Raw genomic sequence first — 19,501 nt, forward strand, 5'->3', positions numbered from 1 at the left:
TTCAAGTCATTCTCTGTATGAATTGCATTTTTGAATCGTTTTGAAGTATTTAAATATTGACAACTTTTGAAAGTATGAATATTTCATGTCCTCTCTTTGAAATTAGATCAGAAAACTGCATAAATAATAATAACACACACATTAAACTAGTTTTAGATGGAGTATGGCATGTTAAGAGACAATGCTTGTCATTAAAGTCACAGGGGTTTGCAGTTTTACTGATCACACACACACACACACACACACACACACACACACACACACACACACACACACACACACACACACACACACACACACACACACACACACACACACACACACACACACACACACACAGGTTCACTATCTTTGTGGGGATTTTCCATAGACGTAATGTTTTTTTAGACCGTACATACTGTACATTATATCCCCCCTACACTGCCCCTGCCCCTAAACCTACCCATCACAGGAGACATTCTGCATTTTTACATTTTCAAAAAACATAATTTAGTCTGATTTATAAGATGTTTTCCTCATGGGGACCAGCCAAATGTCCCCACAATGTAGGTGATCTCAGGTTTTACTATCCTTGTGGGGACATTTGGTCCCCACAATGTAATATAAACAAACACACACACACACAAAGTTGATAACACTTTGCAAATGTCAATGCATATTTGTTTTCATGTCCGCTGCAGAGGAGAGAAGGGTGTAGTCAAGGAAATGTGGTTTCTTATGTGGCCTCTGGTGGCTTTTAAACATCTGCTCAGTTTATCAGCTGTGCGTGTTTGTGTGTGCCCGAAAGCTTGTTGTAGGAACGAATTTAAAGGCACAGCTATTATCTGTATTTAGAGTTAATAACAGTTTCTGCTTCTGTGCGACTGGGGTAAATTACACGTTTCTTCCTGGTGCTGTAGTGCTGTCAGTTTGCGTTTCAACAGACTTTTGCTGTCCTGCATGGTGTGTTTTTGCTGCAATACGTCTATAAAAGGGAAACCGGCACTGTGGGAGTTTCATTACTGTTTGTTTTGAGTTATTGTAACATCTCAGACACGATGAATGCCTTTTGTTAAGCAATGCAAATCCTAGTCATGTTGTGTGCGCTATTAAGTTTCTGTTGCTCTCGATTTTCCAGGTGACATTAAGGAAGCTGTGCATGGATGGCTGATGGACAGGTGTCCGAACCAATCACAGGACAATGCTGGCGCGGAGCCGTTTCATCCTGGTGCTGGTGGTGGGTGCGCTGCTGGCGGTGCTGAGTTTCAGCGTGCAGTATTGTAAGTGTGTGAACCACAATGAATGATTTCAGTCACGTTTCCTCTGTATGAACTCACCGCTATTCATACATACTCTAAGGGTTCCCCGGGGTCTGCGCTGTATGTATGTTTAGAGAGTCAGGTGGGAATATAACCTCCGCTGGATTGTATTTACATTCTCGGTGTGTGCATGTGTGTGTGTTTTGTAATTCCAGTGGGAATATGGTCTCAATTAGAGCGCATTCTCCACACTAAACAAAGGCATTTCCCTTGAAGACTTGCTATATAACAGCTTGTTCTCTGTTTTAGAGGATTAGTTCACTTCAAAACGAAAATGTCCTGATAGTTTACTCATCTGCATCTCATCCAAGATGTTCATGTCTTTTTTTCTTCAGTCGAAAATAAATTACGTTTTTTGAGGAAAACATTCCCAGATTTTTCTCCACATCGTAGACTTCCATGGCAACCAAAATGCCGAAGGTCCAAATCAATGCAGTTTCAAAGGAAGGGCTTCAGAGGCTCTGCACGATCCCAGACGAGGAATAGAGCTCCGGAGGTTGATGTCACGCAGCCTAAACTCCACCATTTTGGCAGGCAATCAGGGGAGCGCTAGAGCATTGGTATCTATAAAATAATTTAAAACCAGACTGTTTAAACCTTACTATTTCAACATGATGGACAGCTGATGTGCGCCAGGATGCCAGAACAGACGGGGGAAAGCAAAGGGGAAATCATTTTATCGTAGTAAGTTGTCGAAATGCTGTGAATTTCAGTTTATTCTTCATTCTTAAAGGGTTAGTTCACCCAAAAATGAAAATTCTGTCATTAATTACTTACCCTCATGTCGTTCGACACCCGTAAGACCTCCGTTCGTCTTCGGAACACAAATGAAGATATTTTAGTTGAAATCTGATGGCTCTGAAAGGCCTCCATTGGCTCAATGGCATGTTACACTCTCAAGACCCTTAAAAGGTACTAAAGACGTCGTTACAAAGTCCATCTCAATACAGTGGTTCTAAAATAACTATGAATCGGCGACAATAGTTTTTGTGCGCAAAAAAACCCCTAAATAACGACTTATATAGTGATGACGATTTCAAAACACGGCCTCATGAAGCTTCGAAGCGTTATGAATCAGTGAGTCGAATCATGATTCGGATCGCGTGTCAAACCGCCAAACTGCTGAAATTTGGCGATCCAAACTGCTGATTCGACTCACTGATTCATAACGCTTCGAAGCTTCATGAGGCCGTGTTTTGAAATCGTCATCACTATGTAAGTCGTTATTTAGGGGGTTTTTGCGCACAAAAACTATTCTCGCCGATTTATAAAGTTATTTTAGAACCACTGTAGTGAGATGGACTTTGTAACGACGTCTTTAGTACCTTTTAAGGGTCTTGAGAGTGAACCGTGCATTGTGTCAATGGAGGCCTTTCAGAGCCATCAGATTTCAACTAAAATATCTTAATTTGTGTTCCGAAGATGAACGGAGGTCTGACGGGTGTGGAACGACATGAGGGTAAGTAATTAATGACAGAATTTTCATTTTTGGGTGAACTAACCCTTTAACTACTTTTGCCTCACGTAACAAATGATAAAAATAAGTTCCCATTAAAAATGATACTTAATCATGAATAACAGAAGTGCTTTTATGTATAAATAACATCAAGAAAGGCTATTTGAAACTAAATTAAGGTCAATAAATAAATACTGAAACAAAAAAATAAGAAATTACATTTATTGATTATGACGGATTTTATTTGACATGCACAACACGGACCTATGGAACAGATGCACACAGCGGCGCGCTGTTTTGGACGGGTTCGTGTTAACCGCTAACATACAACCTTAATCTATTCAAATGTTTTCTCTCTTAAAATATAAGCGCATTAAAATGTCAGCATTGAAGGGTGCGTCTCAATCAGCTCTCTGGAGTGGTCAGGGCACTGATCAGAATGGGCTGACTCTAGGGCTGCCACTAACGACTATTTTTATATAGATTAATCTATCGACTAATTTATCACAATACTTTTCCAAAATTTTACTTAAAAACGTTTAATTTAACTTGCAGCTTTGGCCTTCAGTAGTGTACTATAAAAAAGTATAAATGTAAAGAAGCCCTTGACAAAATGTAAAACTAAAAGAGTAAAAATGTACAAATTTGTAAACCAACATAACAAAAGAAAAGAGAATATCAGCAAATACTTTTTATTTATAATAGTGTTGTCACGATACCAAAATAATGACTTTGAGATGTTTGCAACAATCCCATTATTATCAGTCATGTTAACACTAACCACTATTCTGAACAGGTTGGGATGACCGAAATCTTATTTCATGATACGAGTAATTTAATATTTTTTAAATGTAGTTTTATAATTACAATATAGATATTTAATTTAATTGTATCTGTTTTTTTTTTTTTTTTAAATAAGCCAAAATGTAAATTACAAACAATATGACAAAAACAGTGCTTTATTTTCAACTACAGAAGCTCTATTTAACAATAGCATTCAATAATGCATAGTCTGCATAGCCACTCTGTAAATTAACTATACACTGATTCTTAATAAATATATTAAAGTTATTCAGTCAAGCATGGGGTGATTTTCTATTTTCTTTGTTGTTTGCTTAACATAAAATCACACAGAATAATAGGTCCGGCCCTTTAAGAGCTGCACGGGCAAAATTCATTGTAACACATCCGATTTCTCACTCAACTCTATATGTTCACTAAAGACAAATCCGACTGTGTTTACCTGAATGCCCACCAGGACGTGCATTTTTAAAAAAAAATTGACCATTCAAACCCAATAATCCGCAAAACTGGTGTCGCGCTCTGGCTGAGTGAAAGGCGTGTGCGCCACGCCGCACTTTTTTCTGAGCTGCGCATGTATATTTGACTGTTCTGCTTCCATTGTTTAGTGAACGGTTGAAGCAAAGCTCACACACGTCCTCACTCCTGCTGTCACACATCGACGCAAATTAAGAAATACTACTCTTATTAGAGTGCTGTCATTTTTAAAGTACCGGTACTAATACAATTTCATATCGTACCCAACTTACCCAGTCGACTAAAAATATTGACGTCGACTATTTATCAGTGTCGACGCAGTCGATTGTATCGACCAATCGCGACAGGCCTAGCTGACTCCCTGATCAGTGCCCTGACGAGTGAACTAGGGAGCTGATCGAGTGTAAAACAAGAACTTATTGATACGGTTCAGTCTGCCTACTATTCTATCTGTTAATGTTCCTGTTCGGAGGCTTCTGTAAATATTTTGTTTATACGTAGATTTAGGCTGCAGCTAAGTTTAGGTGTCCTGACAGGAAAGCTATCGATACACGTGAAAAGCGCACCGGGGGCATTATAGGGATCTGTTAAGTTTAATCTATGAAGTTTTGCTATGTACAAGTCTATGTCTTTTGAATCTGTCATTAAAAAAAAAAAGTATATACTTTTTAACCTAAATTGCTCATCTTGCGCTGCTCTGTGACGTTCCATGGATTGTGCAATTACGTCGAAAAGTTGCCGCTAGACATAGGCAGAAGTACCGCCCCAAGCGAACGTGCGAGGACTAATACAAACGCCCTTTACCCAAAAAACACTCCATCTTCAACTTCAAAATCATCCGATATCGTTGTTTTACCTTTTTTCTGCTAAAGGGCATTTGTATTAGTCGTCGGATGTGCGCTTTAAACAGGGGGGCGGTACTTCTGCCTATGTCTAGCGTGACGTTTTCGACGTGATTGCGCAATTACTGGTGCGTCGCAGAGCAGCGCGAGCTGATAGGTTAAAAAGTACAATCTTTTTTTTTTTTTAAAAGGACCAATTGTTTCGCTAGATAAGACCCTATTCCTCGTCTGGGGTCTCGCAGAGCCTCTGAAGCCCTTCAAAGCGCCATGGAAGTCTATGATGGGGAGAAAAATCCTGGAATGTTTTCCTCAAAAAACGTAATTTCTTTTCGACTGAAGAAATAAAGACATGAAATTCTTGGATGGGATGGGGGTGAGTAAAATATCAGGAAATCTTCATTTTGAAGTGAACTAATCCTTTAAGGATTAAAGGGATAGTTCACCCAAAAATGAAAATTAGCCCATCATTTACTCACCCTCAAGTCATCCTAGGTGTATATGACATTCTTCTTTCAGACTAATAAAATCTGAGTTATATTACAAAAGTCCAGGATAATCCAAGCATTAGAATTTGATTCATAGTTGCTCTGTTTTTGAAGTCCATAAAAAGTGCATCTGCCCATCAAATAACGTGCTCCACGCGGCTCCGGGGTGTTAATAAAGGCCTTCTGAAGCGAATCGACGCGTTTGTGTAAGAAAAATATCCATATTTAAAAATGTATCAAGGAAACTTTCGGCCGACGCCTTCCCTGTTCAATTTATGGAAAAATGGTTGAAAGTTCCCCTGCTGATCGAAAGACTATCTTGAGTTTCACTTTCATTTTTGGGTGAAATATCCCTTTAAGGATAATCAAAGGATAATATTTTATTCAATTGGCTACAAATAAAAAAATGCAAATCAATAAAAACAAAACATTAGAGTTCACTCCCGCCAAAACATTTTATCCCGCTCCTGCCCAAAACACATTCACGTTTTGTCTCATTCCCTCCCGCGAAATCCAGTTGGAAGATGTGTACACAGATTTTTGAGTCCCGGTCCGGTTAGATTCTGTCTCGTTCCATTGTCTATATACTATTTTTTCCAATTTCCACACTTACACAACGCTTTAGATCTCCAGTTCTTCTGCGTGCTGTTATTATTTTATTATTTTATTTTGCAGGAACCCATGAGTCATTTCTTTCTCCTGCTTCCCACGCACATATAAGTATCTTCCCTCCCTCATCTGCACTCAATCTGCAATTCAAACTCTGTCACACACGTCACACTCTGTTGCGTCAGGGCTATATACAGATACAAAACAAGATGTGAGATGGTGGTCCAGTGGGTTAAACCATGGAACTGATACGCAGAAGGGTGCTGGTTTGATCCCAGCGGTCACCACCAGTATGTTCTTGAGCAAGGCACTTTACTCCATGTTGCTCCAGGGGGATTGTCCCTGTATTAAGGGCACTGTAAGTCGCTTTGGATAAAAGCGTCTGCCAAATGCATGCATAAATATACAAAACGGTACAGTGGGAGCACTATGGAAATCCGATGATACTTTGGTTGAATACCATGATACTACCATGTCAGAAACCTTATGAAAGTATCATTCAAGGCGCCAACACACTCAAAATTCTGATTTTTGCTCAATCTATATGTTTTTTTCTTTTTTTGTCAGTTACAGATTCTTAAACGTCTGCAAATTGTACCCATCTTCTGAAAGTACGTAAACTCCAGATCAACGGTCTGAATCCAATCTGAATGCAGTCCTTGACAAAAATTATTTTTCTCAGATTTATGTAAATATTTAGCTTTTTTTTAATTAAATTTACTCACATTCAAGTGTTGATGAAAAAAAATTATGAAGCTAGAATTATTATTATTATTATTATTATTTTTGAAGGCTCGATTTAATGAAGACGAGTACAGACTCTCTGACCTGACATTAACATGAGCTTGTTAACCCAGCAGAAGTTGGGGGCCGTCAGCTGACACATTGATGATACTTTACAGACGGTTGGTTTAGACAGTCTAAATGCAGTCCCTGGAATCATATCATGTTTACATGATATATTTTTAAGACCTGAAACCGAGCAGTCTAAAAACCTGCAAGTCTCATTAGTGAGAATATGATTTGCTGTAGAGAAATGTTTATGTGTTTTTATAATATAAGGATCAGTTAGATTGGCTTTTGAGACAGATTATTCCCGGATTAGACCCCAGTGTCCCATGTCCTTGATTGAAAATCCTCTTACGGCGAGGACTACGGTTATCTTTATCTTAGAAACCAGCCCCGCAGATTAAACATTTCATGTCACAGTGACAGCTACAGTAAAATCCTGCTAATTTAGTCGTTTAACAGCACAGATGGTAAGAATTTGCAAAGCCAGCTCAAATGAAACACATGACTTTTTTTTTTTTTGGGACAAGGTGAGCAAGGATTGGTCAGCGGTCCTCTTAATATCCGCCCTCTGTATCCCACAGCCAATCACAGCTCAGTCTGAGCAACAGGATATACCCGGCCAGTATACGAGAACCAAGTTTTTGTTGTGTTCAGACATTAAAGAGTTGGCCTTTGACATTCTTTACAGTATCTGTCTGTCCTTAAGAGTGTGTTAACACTTGTCGGGTTTGGTTTGATTAAAACAAACTCTGTTAGTGCAGTTAATTTGAATACATTTTTTTATTTGAATTTTGGCTCTTCAAACAAGCTCCGTCACAAAATATATGTCAAAAAAGCAGTTTATCTTTAGATTCGGCGTTAAAAATGACAGCGTGAACGCTAAGCGGACCAGGACTTATGGTGTGTTCACATCAGTTTTGCCACAGTTACTTTGAAAAAGTAATCTGATTACTGATCACTCCTTTAAAAAGTAACTTAGTTACAGATTACTTGATTTTAAAAGTAACTAAGTTAGATTACAAATTACTTTATTAGTTACATTCAGCAGCTGCCGACAACGCCCCTGCCGCCTCAACATAAAAATGACAACTGTTTTTGCCAACACTCACTTTATTGGAAGTGCTTTTTTAACAGTAACTTCAACAATGTATCTCCTGACATTTTAAGTTGAAATAAAAAAAAAAATCCTAAAAAAAATGTTTTAATAAAAAATGTAAAAAAGACAGTCTTTCTTGACTTCACTTAACATAAATACTCTCCCGAGACGCAAGAAAAAAAGCAAAAATATATATTTTTACTAAGGAAAATGACAAAAATAGTAACACACAGGGACTTGGATAAATTACTTTAATCTGATTACTGGTTTGGAAATAGTAACGCGTTAGATTACTCGTTACTGGAAAAAAGTAGTCAGATTGACGCGTTACTGGCATCACTGGTTCACACTTGGCATGTTTGGTTCGATTAAAGCGAACTCTGGTGCAATTGCTCTGTTAGTGCGATTCAAGTGTGAACGCTGCCATCCGAACCCTGGTGCACACCAAACAAGCGGGCCGAGATGCTGAAAAGATGGATCTCAGTCTGCTTCCTAACAAACTCTGGTGAGGTTCGACCGAAATATGAACGCAACACGGACCAAAGACATCTAAACAAACCTAAAAAGGACAGAATGCTCACGCACACCTGTTTTTTCTCAGCATAGTCGTGATGTTGCCCATCACAGTTCGGTACAGGCATCAGAACCGCGTCTCCTCGCAGCAGATCTTCGCTTGTGTGTGTGACGGAAGGATTCCTGCCGCTGTTTTTTAAGCTCTTCACGAGTTCTCAGCTGGTCAAAATACCATCATATGTAGCTACACACATACGGCGAGCGCATTTAGTCCAGCACAGAGCAATGTTTTGGCTGTTCGACAAGCTCCGTCGCAAAATATATGTAAAAAAAGCAGTTTATCTTTAGATTTGGCGTTAAAAATGACAGAATGAACGCTAAGCAAACCAGGACTAAAGGTGTGTTCACACTTGGCATGTTTGGTTAGATTAAAGTCGGCATGAAACGGAAGTTGATATCGTCTTTTTCTCCTTATTGTTACTAATATCCGAGTGAAACGGCTTCTGAAATTAGAAAAAATGTTGGGCGAGGCCTGATTTCGTCCTTCGGGAATTGATTGGATCGTTGGAAGTTGGGCGTTGCTAGCAAAATGGAGGCAGATTTGAAGTTTGCACTCAGTTGTGGAGAAAAACTCGATCTATCTCTTAAATAAATGTATTTTCTCTCTAAATCTTTTCTACATATGTTACTTTTCGCTGGTTTGTGCTACAGATTTCACTTATTTTAAGCCTTTTATGGCTGTATTTCTGTCAAACTTTTTTCTCAGCTCTCCCTTATAAGGGGGGCGCGCCGTAAGCGCGTTCACACACGCTGCATTCCTCAGTGCGAGCCGTCACGACAAGCTGTTCGTCCGACTATATTGAGTATTTTTTACATAAAAAAACCTTTTATTTCTCTCTTTTTGCCTCAAGTCCTTCTTGAAGAAGGTATTGTGTACACCGAGGAAAATGCACCTAACCATCATGCTACGATCAGTGACAGGTTTCTGAGAGGCGGTGCAGAAACGAGACGGGGCGATAACCCCGCCCTCGCGCAATAGCACATGACCGGGAGAGAAGAGAGGTCGTTTCGATGGGGGAGGGAAAGTTAACATATTTGATTAAAGATTATAAGGGTAAATGTTTTTTTTTTTTAAATAATGAAGTGCACAGATAAATCAGTTATAGTAAACACTACAATATTAAATATAAAAACACGAATTGTAAAATTTGATTTCATGCCGCCTTTAAAGCAAACTCTGGTGCAATTGCTCGGTTAGTGCGGTTCAAGTGTGAACGCTGCCATCCGAACCCTGGTGCACACCAAACATATGGACGAGATGCTGAATAGATGGGTCTCAGTCCGCTTCCAAACAAACTCTGGTGTGGTTCGACTGAAATATGAACGCAACACAGACCAAAGACATCTAAACGAACCTAAAAACAGGAAGATGCGACCCTAAAAAGGATAGAATGCTCACGCACACCTGTTTTTTCTCAGCATAGTCGTGATGTTGCCCATCACAGTTCGGTACAGGCATCAAAACCGCGTCTCCTCACAGCAGATCTTCGTTTGTGTGTGTGACGGAGGGAATCCTGCCCCTGTTTTACACATTTTATAAGCTCTCCATGAGTTCTCAGCTGGTCAAAATACCATCATATGCAGGCTACACACATACAGCGAGCATGCAATGTCATAAAAGCAGTTTATCTTTAGATTCTGTTAAAAATAACAGTGTGAACGCTAAGTGCTAAGTACCAGGAAGTGTGTGTTCACACCAAGCGGCAACCTCCCCCAGTTTCTCTCAAAGCCAATACGGAAGTGACTTAAACTGCAATTCATTGACTGGCTCCAGAAGGGAGCAGAATCTCATTGAGCTCCATGTTAAAATGCCCAACTTTACAGCAGAAATAAACATGTTTACAGCCTGGTACAAATTGTGGTTTTGGTCTATACGGCTAATTTTGCCCTTCATGACAACTGTGAGGGGGGTGAATTTTTTAAGAACTCATTCGTTTACATTATATAAAGCCTTCAAAATTCTGCATACTGGTAATTAAGGGCGTGGCCACTTTGAGTGACAGCTGGATTGTCGTTTGTCTGCTGTCTGTTAGTCATCACGTCACCTCAGCTCCAGCCACGTCCCGCCTTTTTGCCCATTTTCAGTTATCCGGGAGTGACGCACTGCCAAGATTGCAACGGCCAGCTCGACCCTACTTTACGCTTCAAAACTGCTCTTAAGAATCCTATGGGTGACATTCACGGACAATTTTTTTTACAGTCTATGGTTCACACTTGTAGTTCGCTTCACTTGGTTCATTTGGTCTGAACCAACCCCCCCAAAAAACATTTAGTCCTGGTCCGCTTATCGTTCACATTGGCATTTTAACTCCGAACCTAAAGATACAGAATCTAAAGGCATAGGGATATGTTCACAACCTGATTGGTCGGCTTTTACTATGTATATTTTGCGACATCCACCTTGAGCAAAAACCCATTGCAAAAATAGCTCATAAAAGAGTTGTCTATTGCAATGACGTTTGAAGTGTCTTAAATGCAGTACAGTTTGGGCTCTATTATGTTTGTCATCCTTACTGTCATCCCGTCTTCCTCACGTTGCCTGTTTCTTTCATCCTGTGTGAGGTCATTACTAATTCATTCCCTCCTTTGTGGTTCCTCCAAGAGCTGAACAAGAGCTGAAAGCTGTCTGAATGTAGGACAGAACCGAGTCTTAAATTATCCGACCTCTCCTCCTCTCTCGCTCTCTCTCTCTCTCTTTACTTCAGTTCACTCAAGCATGACTGATGCGGTTTTAAAGAAAGAGGCTCCAGTTCTGTAGAGACTAACAAGCAGACGGAGAGAAAGAAGCTATACATTGAAAATGAGAAAGAGAGAAGTGAAGGATGAAAGAGGACCGGTTCACATCCCGGTGAATTGTGGGTTTGCTTCATCGCTGAAGTGCACAATGCCAACAACACACACAATATCGGCCTTGAGCGGCAGTATAAACACTGTCTGTCCTGTTTGATTTGTGTCTATTGTATTTGTGTTTAGGTGTGTGTGATTTTCCTTGTACTCCATACTCGGCTACAAAGAGCTCTTTGTGTGGCCGGCCTCTACACAGAGCTGTCCTGTGATTGGCTGAGAGTTGGGAGCTAACATGCGATTGGTCAGGCAGCTTTTACAGGAAGAAGTCAGAGGGGGTTTGATTCTGAATTAAAACCAGCATGAGGTGCACAAACACACACACCTGCACATGCTCGCGCGCACATCTCCACAATGTCCGTTGCTGCGCGTATAAACCAGCTAGCCGTTATCCTTCTGTCAGGTGAGTTTTACTCCTGGTTGGTTACATCAGTAGTTGGGAATGCTGGTGTCAGAATAGTTTTTAATTAATAAAGTGTTTATTGTTAAGCCGGATGCCATTTATTCATTACTTTATTTTGTGTTTAGCTTTATTGAACAGTTTGGTTATAGTTTCTATGCTAACAGGTTTTTGTTTTTGTTCACAAAGTTGCGCAAATATTTCCAATGTGAATGAAATCAAAGAAGCTCTTTTGAGTGGTTATGCTTACATTTATGTGAAATTGTATTGTTATATAAAAGGAACAATTTTAGCAATGCATGTCTTTTAAATGAGAGGATGATGTTGCAGGTTTCTCTCATTAAAACATTTCACGTTATTTATTTTCTTTGAGATCCTCCTACGCTTCTTGAGTAAAAACATTCATAATTTAGTTTTTGCATAGTGTGTTTGTGTGAAACAGGTTTCTATTGAGTTCTTCGAGTGTGTTTTCATAGTACAGTTTTCTCTTTTCCTCAAAGAAATTATATGTATCATCATAATATGAGTTGCTGTAATTGTTTATGTGTACTTAAAGTGCAAATATGTAGCGTAAATGAAAAAGAAAAGAAAAAAACTCCAGATGTTGGTCTTGTGTTTTTATGTGTCACATTGAAGGATTGTAGCGATCTTTTTCTGGTAGCTGTCAATCACTTCACTGGCTAATATCCTGCCAGACTCCTCCCTCTGGCCACATCACCGTGGCAATTCCCAAAATTCAACAATCCGCAGCACTGTGCAGCCTTAATGTTTGCTGTATGAGGTCAGAACTGAGGAAGCTGGAAATAGTATGTATGTGTGTGTGTGTGTGTGTGTGTGTGCTTGTTTAACGAGTCTCATAGTCCTTTCTTTCTTTCCATAGTGCACCTCATTCCAACCAATCCGGTGGCCGAGCAAAGGTCACTTGGTAAAAGCCGAAAGCGCGTGAATCCAGTCCTCCATACGGATCCTCCCGCCCCAGACCCCATCAGAGACACACACCAGTACTGCAATTACCCCAACCTCACCGAGCACGGCTGGGAGGGTGAGAAACACACACACACACCTTTACCTTCTCACACACCGGAAGACTCTCTCAGACGTGTGGTGATGTATTTGTGTGTGTCGCAGGTCACAGTCCGGCTGACTACAGGCTGCTGTCGGTCCAGGTGATGATTCGCCATGGAGACCGTTTCCCTTTGTACTCCATCCCCAAAACCAAGAAACCCGCCATTGATTGCACCCTATCAGAAAAGAGGTACACATTAATACGTATATGGACAAATCCATCTGTTGTTCCATCCATCCATCCATCCGTTGTTCCATCTATTTATCCACCCATCCATGCATTCATCAGTTGTTCCATCCATCCATCCTTATACATATTTTATATTATTTAAATTATATCCATCTGTCTATCCACCCATCTATCATCCATTCATCCATTCATCCATCCATCATCTATCTATCTATCTATCTATCTATCTATCTATCTATCTATCTATCTATCTATCTATCTATCTATCTATCTATCTATCTATCTATCTATCTATCTATCTATCTATCTATCTATCTATCTATCGTTCCTTTTATCCATCCATCCATCCATCCATCCATCCATCCATCCATCCATCCATCCATCCATCCATCCATCCATCCATCCATCCATCCATCCATCCATCCATCCATCCATCCATCCATCCATCCATCCATCCATCCATCCATCCATCCATCCATCCATCCATCCATCCATCCATCCATCCATCCATCCATCCATCCATCCATCCATCCATCCATCCATCCGTAGTTTCATCTATCTATCCATCCATCGGTCTGTAGTTCCATCCGTCCGTCCGTTGTTCCATCCGTCCGTCCGTCCGTAGTTCCAGTAGTCCATCCGTCCGTAGTTCCATCCATCCGTCCATCCACCCATCCATCCATCATAGGATATAATTAAAAGACTGAAAAAGCACATAATGCATCATTTTAAAATGCTGCTTGTTTTCAAGGTCCTTTATATTAGATTTTTTTTTTCTTTGGGCTTACAACTGATAACCATCAGTGACTGGTGTGTAAATGTGGACTTATGTTTTTGTTCAGTGTATGTGTTTATCAGATTTAGTGTTTGCCATAGGGCATGCAGTTTATGAATCGTTATCAGATTAATATTTAATTCCTGTCCTCGTCTTTTATCTATCCCTGAGCCGTGTCGCCGTGGTTACGGCTGCAGTGAACAGTCACCGTAATGCTACCTTAAAATAACATTGTTGTGTTTCCATGGTTTCATCTTAGTATTCTAACCAATGTCATGACAAATGCTGTTCAGAATATTCCAAGAATTATTAATCACGCACAGCAATCCATAATATTTCCATGATGTCTGAGATTTATGTATTACAAAGTAATCCTCAACCATAAATCCTTCTGATGCTTTCGCTTTATCATTCTCTTGGTCTTCGCATACATGCAAGGTTTGATTTGTGATTACCTTTGTGACCTGACCCAACCTGACCGTAATGCTCTGATGGTTTTGACTTACAAAAATGAAGATACATCATGCATTATAATAAAATAGAATGATCCATTAGACATTCTGGCTGGAGCTGTGCTCAGAAATCTCCTGTGTGTTCAAAACTGCCTGCAAAAGGAAATAATACCCCGTGGGTTTTCTAGCTTATATCATTATACATGTTATGCCGCCCCCTCGTGGATATATCTTGTTATGGCACTCTCACATGGATCCTCAGAGCTGCTTGTTGCTCATTATAATGCAGACCGTGTTGTTAGACTGTTAACCTGGAAAAAAAATGTTTCATGAATGGATCGCGTCAAATATATTTCTGATTTAAAACAATCTTTTTATGGTTGTAATTTTGCAGAAAGCCCTCTCACCCCCTCTTGGCCTCCTTCATTAGTCACATGACTCTCGGCGGACGTGGTCACTGGGACGCATCACTGGGATCTCTGCCCCGACTACCCAATCACAGCACCTGTGAAATGGGAGAGCTTACACAGACAGGTAACCAGTCACAGGCTGCATCTGAAATCGCATACTCTTGAGTAGGTACATATTTTGTATAAGTAATTACTTTACGACCACTACATTCGCCATGTTTTCATTATCATGTGATCTACCAACATCAGTTATGTTGCTTCACTACCATTCATAAATCCTCTCCTGTGTCCTCATGGGATAGTAAAGTGTCCATCGTTGGTCATCTGGGTACTGTGAATTCGGACATACTTCATTTGTCACGTAGTAGAGCATACTATATAGTAGGACATTTTTGGTTAAAGCCCCAGTGTCGCAATATTTTATGTTGAAATCTATAAAATATTTAAAAAATTATAAATATAAGCAAACAAATATACACACAGATCAGGCATTACATTATGACCTAATATTGTGTTGGTCCCCCTTTTGCTGCCAAAACAGCCCTTACCCGTCAAGGCATGGACTCCACTAGACCCCTGAAGGTGTGCTGTGGTATCTGGCACCAAGATGTTAGCAGCAGATCCTTTAAGTCCTGTAAGTTGCGAGGTGGGGCCTCCATGGATCGGACTTGTTTGTTCAGCTCATCCCACAGATGCTCGAATGGATTGAGATCTGGGGAATTTGGAGGCCAAGTCAACACCTCAAGCTTGTTGTTGTGCTCCTCAAACCATTCCTGAACCATTTTTGGTGGCAGATGCATTATCTGCTGAAAGAGCCACAGCCACCAGGAATACCGTTTCCATGAAAGGGTGTGCATGGTCTGCAACACTGCTTAGGTAGGTGGTACGTGTCAAAGTAACATCCACATGGATGGCAGGACACAAGGTTTCCCAGCAGAACATTGCCCAAAGCATCACTGCCTCCGCCGGCTTGCCTTCTTCCCATAGTGCACCTGGTGCCATGTGGTCCCCAGGTAAGCGACGCACACACACCCGGCCATCCATGTGATGTAAAAGAAAATTTGAGCTACAGTAGCTCGTCTGTTTGATCGGACCACACGGGCCAGCCTTCTCTACCCACGTGCATCACTGAGCCTTGGCCGCCCATGACCCTGTCGCCGGTTCACCACTGTTCCTTCCTTGGACCACTTTTGACAGATACTGACCACTGCAGACTGGGAACACCCCACAAGAGCTGCAGTTTTGGAGATGCTATAACTCAGTCGTCTAGCCATCACAATTTGGCCCTTGTCAAACTCGCTCAAATCCTTGCGCTTGCCCATTTTTCCTGCTTCTAACACATCAACTTTGAGGACTAAATGTTCACTTGCTGCCTAATATACTAGCAGGTGCCATGATGAGATAATCAGTGTTATTCACTTCATCTGTCAGTGGTCATAATGTTATGCCTGATTTGTGTGTGTGTGTGTGTGTGTGTGTTTTATATTATATTATATTATATTATATTATATTAAATTATATTATATTAAATTATATTATATTATTATATTATATTATATTATATTATATTATATTATATTATATTATATTATATAAATATATATATATAATATTATTATTATTATTTTTTTATTATATTATATATTATATTATATTAAAAAAAAATATATATATAAAATATAATATATAATATAATATAATAAAAATAAAAAATAAAAATAAATTATATATATATATATATATATATATATATATATATAATTTTTTTTTATTATATATATATATATGTAAAAAAAAAAAATTCTAGGGATGAAACAGGGTTATCATCCTTAATTAAAACTAAAATCACAGAAAAAGTGCTACTTGAAATGAAATAAAATAAACGTTAACTGAAAAAAAATTGTCGCCAAGACAAAATTTTATTTTATTTAGTTTAAGTACTAAAATAACTCAATTGGGTATAAAAATACATAAACAAAACTAATAAAAACTATATAAATATATATATTTTTTAATCTAATAAAAAGACAAAAATGGCATAGTTACTAAAACTTTAAGTAAAATAAAAAACATTGTCAACCATAAGTCAAATTGATAGAAATTGTAGTAATATATCAATGGCATTAAAATAACACTGGAGTGAAATGTTATTGCCCATGCTTACTAATTTTCTCTTTTTTTTCCCCTCTATCAGGAGTCGTACAGCACTTGAAAAACGGTGATCATCTTCGCCAGGCCTACATCAAGCGTCACAATCTGCTCACTGCTGATTGGTCACAGCGGCAGTTGTGGGTGGAGACTACAGGCAAAAGTCGCACCCTACAGAGTGGATTGGCCTTCCTCTTCGGCTTCCTGCCACATTTCGATTGGTCACGGCTGATGGTTAGACAGCAGTGGAGTACGCTATTCTGTGGTTCCTCGTGCGACTGTCCCACACGCAATCGCTACCTGGACCAGGAGCAGCGCAGGCAGTATCGCCAGAGGACTGCCGACACGGAACTCGAACGCACGTACGTCACCATGGCCAAGACGTTGGCTGTGGCCACAAAGAGTCTGAGGGCAGCCAATCCGGTGGATGCGTTGTTGTGTCACTTTTGCCACGGCCTTCCCTTTCCATGCTCCAGCACACCGACTACATCAAATGCTAAGGCTGAGGGGGCGTGTCTTACACTACAGCACTTTGCTGTGATTCGACGGCAGCAGAAAGATGACGAACTGGAGCGGCGGAAGGCGGGGCTTTATCGTCGCTATGCTGTGCTCGCGGCACATCCGTACCTCAACCGTACCGCAGCACGACTGGAGAGGGTCGCCAGAGGAAGCCAGACGCGCAAAGGTACAGAAGAGGCGACCTTCGCTTTGGCATCTGCTCATGACGTGACCATGGCGCCACTGCTAAGCGCACTCGGTCTGGAAGGGGCAGGATTTCCGAGGTTTGCGGCCCGCCTGGTGTTTGAGCTGTGGAATAGCCCCGAAGCGAAAGACAAAGAGAGAAAGAATGATAGAAAAGGAGGAAAGTGGTTGGACAATATGTTTATTCGCGTTCTCTATAACGGAGAGGACTTGACCTTTGACACAGCTTTCTGCCGTGACCACAATCGACACTCTGCTCAGCCACTGTGCCCTCTGGGTAATTTCCTATCTTTTGTGAGAAAGGATATGTTCAATATCGTCAATGCTACGAGTTACCAGCAGGCCTGTCACCAAATTGTACTGTAATATATGAACAGAGCGCAAAGGGAGGATGAATAGGGATAGTTTACCCAAATATTCTGTACAATTCTGTCAGCTTTTTCTTCATGTTGTTCCAAACGTATATGACTTTTGTGGAATGCATATGGCAATATTATCAATGAAAACGCAACTTTCAAACTTCAAAAAAGCAAAAAATCTCCCTATTTTGTATGACTTATGCACTATATAACAAGGAGTGTCCAGGTACTTATCAGTGCATGTTTCCATTTGTATGGATCAAGAGCAGCATGAACTTTTTTCAAAATGTTTCCTTTTGTGTTTGGGTTTGGAATGACGTGAAGGTGATCAAATAACAGAATTTTCTTTTTTTTGGGTGAACTGTTCCTTTAAGAGTGAGTACTACTAATGTTTTTGATGTAGTGTTAAGTCTGTGGACCAAATAATTGTCCTGCACAACACTTGGTACACTTTACTAATCACATCGAATCAACTGACAAAAGCTGAAGTTGTTTACTGAAATCATTGAGATTGAGATTTTAAAATGTAGTTGGTGATTGAATATGCACGTCTGGATGACGACAGTGGTTTTAGATGTAACATAATGTCAAGGGCCCTTCAAAAGCACCTACATCCAGACAAGCACACAAACAGTCATTCATTAAAACACCTCTTGCCTTTTATTCTGAGTCAGTGATATAGGAATCCTGCCCAGTCATTATGACAATCCCAATGGTTTTGCTAAATAGAGAACATGTTTGAACTGTCACTTTTTTGACCACATTTCGTACACGTTTGTATTAGATATAGGGCACTTCGCCACTTTATTGCAGAGTTTCTGCAGTGATCGGGATGTTTTCATTTCACGTCTCTTCCAATTGATGTCCCGGATGAGTTCTCACTTGAATTGTATTAGCAGAATTTCTTGTTTTACGCAATCCTGTTGTCCTGACACATTCCTCACACATTTTTGTGTGCTTTTAATTTCTTTGTTCTTTTTTTTAAAACGTAAAGGTAAAAGGAGTGGTAGTATTTATGAGTACTGTAAAATTGATTCAAATCAACTTTTGTATTATGATCAGTGTACTGCCACATTCCAAAGCACATTTTTCAATAAATTAATCCTTTTTATCTAAAAACTTAACTGTGGTTTATCTGAAAAATATATCATTTTGACTTTCAGACAAATTGTATCCTATTCTGTTCAAGATCCACCCACTTAGACCAGAAGAGCCTGACATATAAAGTTTCCAAATGTAACGGAGTCCAGCTAGTGAGAGCTGTGCGGGTAAACCTCACTTCCCTGATCTCAAGAGGCGCACTATCGACTGATGCTAGAGACTGTGGTCTTTAGCTTCCTTGTTAGTGCACCTCCCCCTATGCCAGAGACGCAGGTTCTAATCCCGCTCTGAGCGGGCGAGTAGGACCAGAGGGGTTACATTGGTGCCTTGACCCGGATGGGAGTGAGGTTTAGGGGAGTGAGTGTAACTGAGGCCAGCTAGTGAGAGCTGTGCGGGTAAACCTCACTTCCCTGATCTCAAGAGGCGCGTTAGTGAATGATGTTAGAGACTTCGGTCTTTAGCTTCCTTGTTAGCGTGCTCGCCTCCTAGGCCAGAGACGCCGGTTCGAATCCCACTCAGAGCGGAGCAGGATCGACATTTACATGGCAATAAGGCATGGGTTTATTTAAAATGCATGATAAAACAGTAACAGTCTAATGTGGAAAGATTAATTTAAATAATTGTCC

The 19,501-nt window shown here is 40.1% G+C and overlaps 1 protein-coding gene across 4 annotated transcripts in view; it reads left to right on the top strand.

Moving 5' to 3' along the window:
- Positions 1-18,935, top strand: part of pxylp1 (2-phosphoxylose phosphatase 1) — a 25,382-nt gene extending 6,447 nt beyond the window's left edge. Inside the window, exons 1-6 of one of the 4 annotated variants that reach the window (XM_079824466.1) lie at positions 846-942; positions 1,118-1,259; positions 12,554-12,715; positions 12,802-12,928; positions 14,550-14,689; positions 16,760-18,929. In XM_079824466.1, the coding sequence (XP_079680592.1) occupies positions 1,181-1,259; positions 12,554-12,715; positions 12,802-12,928; positions 14,550-14,689; positions 16,760-17,781 (1,530 nt within the window). In that variant the 5' untranslated portion in view covers positions 846-942; positions 1,118-1,180 and the 3' untranslated portion in view covers positions 17,782-18,929. Of the gene's footprint in view, positions 1-845; positions 943-1,117; positions 1,260-11,533; positions 11,677-12,553; positions 12,716-12,801; positions 12,929-14,549; positions 14,690-16,759 lie in introns of those variants that run through there. The other 3 variants (XM_079824465.1, XM_079824464.1, XM_079824467.1) reach the window with 3 other exon arrangements.
- Positions 18,936-19,501: the final 566 nt, after the last annotated feature.

The sequence above is a fragment of the Gobio gobio genome, assembly GCF_949357685.1.
Source record: "Gobio gobio genome assembly, chromosome: 8".
In the NCBI taxonomy this organism is placed as follows: Eukaryota; Metazoa; Chordata; class Actinopteri; order Cypriniformes; family Gobionidae; genus Gobio; species Gobio gobio.